This window comes from Juglans microcarpa x Juglans regia, chromosome 5S, assembly GCF_004785595.1.
Source record: "Juglans microcarpa x Juglans regia isolate MS1-56 chromosome 5S, Jm3101_v1.0, whole genome shotgun sequence".
Taxonomy (NCBI): Eukaryota; Viridiplantae; Streptophyta; class Magnoliopsida; order Fagales; family Juglandaceae; genus Juglans; species Juglans microcarpa x Juglans regia.
In genome coordinates, this window is record NC_054603.1 from 31,446,989 (window position 1) to 31,449,690 (window position 2,702).

Sequence of the window (2,702 nt, forward strand, 5' to 3'; positions counted from 1 at the left end):
GTGATTTATTATTACTTTTTCTGGCATCCTAAAATATTTTATCAAAAAAATGGACAAATCGTCTACCGAGCCTGAGCAAGGCGGCCAGCAGCTTCCAGGTAAGGTCTTATAAAACTTAAAAGTGATTAGTCAACAACAGTCTGGCAAAATGCCAAAATACAGCAAAATTTTAACCTTTCAACACGCCGATTAATCAACAAACACCTCCACATATTAACTAACTTATACAGACACGAAAATGCAATCCACCGCTAGCGAGATCACCTCCAAGGCTCCATCTATGATCTATCTAAATTAATGTATATAATATTACATGTACATCTTCGTTGTGTATATATATTTTTTATTCTGTTTGTTCTAAACGTTGACTCAGTGCATGAGAAAAATGCAGACTGCATGCATGGTCTTGTTAGAGCACCCATATACATATATATATGATACCTCTTGTGTCTTAGTCTCACACCAACGAAAAGCCTAGCTGCTTCTTCTACTCTCATCTTGATCTTCTTATTTCAGACGAAATCACTAGAACTCATGGCTTTCTATCATTCTACGGCCACCTCCAATATTATTCCCACTGCCACTAAATTCTGCCTTTTATTTTCACTTCTTATGGGAATGGTTTCGGCACAACTATCCTCTGATAATTTCTATGCAACATCGTGCCCTAAAGCCCTTTCCACCATTAAATCGGGTGTAGACTCTGCGGTGCAAAGTGAGAAACGCATGGGAGCATCCTTGCTCCGTCTTCACTTTCATGACTGCTTTGTTAATGCAAGTTCTCTGATCTCTTTCTCCTTGTTTTGTTCCTTCTTCAGTATCATATCAGTAAATGTCTACATGTCGTGTTGCGCGTGCCTGTATGTGAGTGCATGCGCACAACATATATAAGTAAATCCTAATACCTGTGGGTTGTTGATTTATACAGTGAAACTGCATGATGTACACATCCAGCTCCTTAGATTAAGTAACTGCGCATCACATTGGCTTTGTTTTAGCAGCTTATGATCTGTTTTGCTTCAAACAATTAACTATACATAACACCTATTCAGATCAGCACTACTAGACTTTAGGACATGACTTCTTTGAACGATTTTTAAGTCACACAAATATATATATATATATATTTGCATTATTGGTCATATTTATTTTTGTCATGCATTGGTTTACCATATCATTAAGATTTTTACTTGGTCGTGCTGCTCTTGATCAGTTTCAGGTAGACACGTTAACGTAATTAACAAGTCGTGGGACCAAATGTCGCTAAAGATGCGTATAAAATAATCATATATGCTATTTTAACACAATAATCCAAAAGGTACTAGCTGTCAAGAAGTTGGGTTGAACCATGTTCCGTGCTCAAGTCGGTCACTTTTTGCCAGCCTCGATCCTCGCTAATTATTTTTATCATTTTCACATACATGCTATATATATATATATATATATATATATATATATATATATATATATATTCGACATAAAAATTAATGTCTCATAAACTCGATATGGAAAATAATGAATTAAACATGATTAATTCTGTAAACTAGGGGTGTGATTCATCTGTTCTGTTGGACGGATCTGGAGGAGAGAAAGTAGCTGCTCCCAATGCTAACTCACTAAGGGGATTTGAAGTAATAGACAGCATCAAATCTGAAGTGGAGAAACTGTGCCCTGGTGTTGTGTCTTGTGCTGACATCTTAGCTGTTGCTGCAAGAGACTCGGTCGTTGCTGTAAGTGGGGAAAAAAACACAATTTAGATCTTACTCTTATACCATTAATATTGGCAAATTCTAACATGTTAGTATTTTTTGGTCGCAATATTGAATTGGATTCAGCTGAGTGGACCTAGTTGGAGTTGGAAAGTTGAATTGGGCAGAAGAGACTCGGCCACCCCGGGTACTGCAAATGTCGGTGACATCCCTGCTCCAACATTGAATCTTAGTGCCCTTATCACTTCCTTCTCAAACAAAGGTTTCACTGCCAAAGAAATGGTTGCTCTATCAGGTGGGCTTTACTTCTAAATAGTGATCATCCTCTTTTTAAATGAGGATTCATGAAAATGACCATTCAATTTAATTAGTTTCCTTACAATTTCTTCGATCTCTTGATCAGGATCTCACACAATAGGTCAAGCTAGGTGCACAACCTTCCGTAACAGGATTTACAATGAAACCAACATAGATTCCTCGTTCGCAACATCATTGAAATCCAACTGTCCAAGCGCAGGAGGAGACGACAATCTTTCCCCTCTCGACACCACGAGTCCGACATCTTTAGACAACGCTTACTTCAAGAATTTAAAGGACCAAAAGGGTCTGTTGCACTCTGACCAACAGCTCTTTAGTGGGGGTTCTACGGATGCTCAAGTTGAAGCTTATATCTCCGACCCGGCAAGTTTCCGAACAGACTTTGCCAATGCCATGGTGAAAATGGGAAACCTCAGCCCACTTACAGGCACTAACGGCCAGATCAGGACAAATTGCCATTCAGCAAATTAAGTCGTGTGCTTCTGAGTAACATTAATTCTCGTGTGCTTTTGGAAATTGAATTTGTGGTTGGCCTAGAATAAAACAAGAATAATTTAGTGCATTTGTTCTATGTTTTTCTGTGTCTTTTGGTTTTGTAGAGTCAGCTTGGGTCGAAGTTGAGAGAAATTGAGAAATGTTGTTGTATTGATATGCATGTGAGATGGTTGATTATCA

The 2,702-nt window shown here is 38.2% G+C and overlaps 1 protein-coding gene across 1 annotated transcript; it reads left to right on the forward strand.

The window, feature by feature from the left end:
- The first annotated feature begins 464 nt into the window (after positions 1 to 464).
- Positions 465 to 2,702, forward strand: LOC121266877 (cationic peroxidase 1-like). The gene is made up of 4 exons (XM_041170720.1): positions 465 to 774; positions 1,548 to 1,730; positions 1,836 to 2,004; positions 2,113 to 2,702. The coding sequence occupies exons 1-4, from the start codon at positions 535 to 537 to the stop codon at positions 2,496 to 2,498; spliced, it is 978 nt and encodes a 325-aa protein (XP_041026654.1). The 5' UTR covers positions 465 to 534; the 3' UTR covers positions 2,499 to 2,702.

Bases quoted from the DNA above. Each gene is read 5' to 3' on its own strand.
- LOC121266877 (XM_041170720.1), top strand. From the start codon at position 535: ATGGCTTTCTATCATTCTACGGCCACCTCCAATATTATTCCCACTGCC. The intron at 775-1,547 runs GCAAGTTCTCTG...TCTGTAAACTAG, and splicing joins TTCATGACTGCTTTGTTAAT to GGGTGTGATTCATCTGTTCT. The intron at 2,005-2,112 runs GTGGGCTTTACT...TCTCTTGATCAG, and splicing joins AGAAATGGTTGCTCTATCAG to GATCTCACACAATAGGTCAA.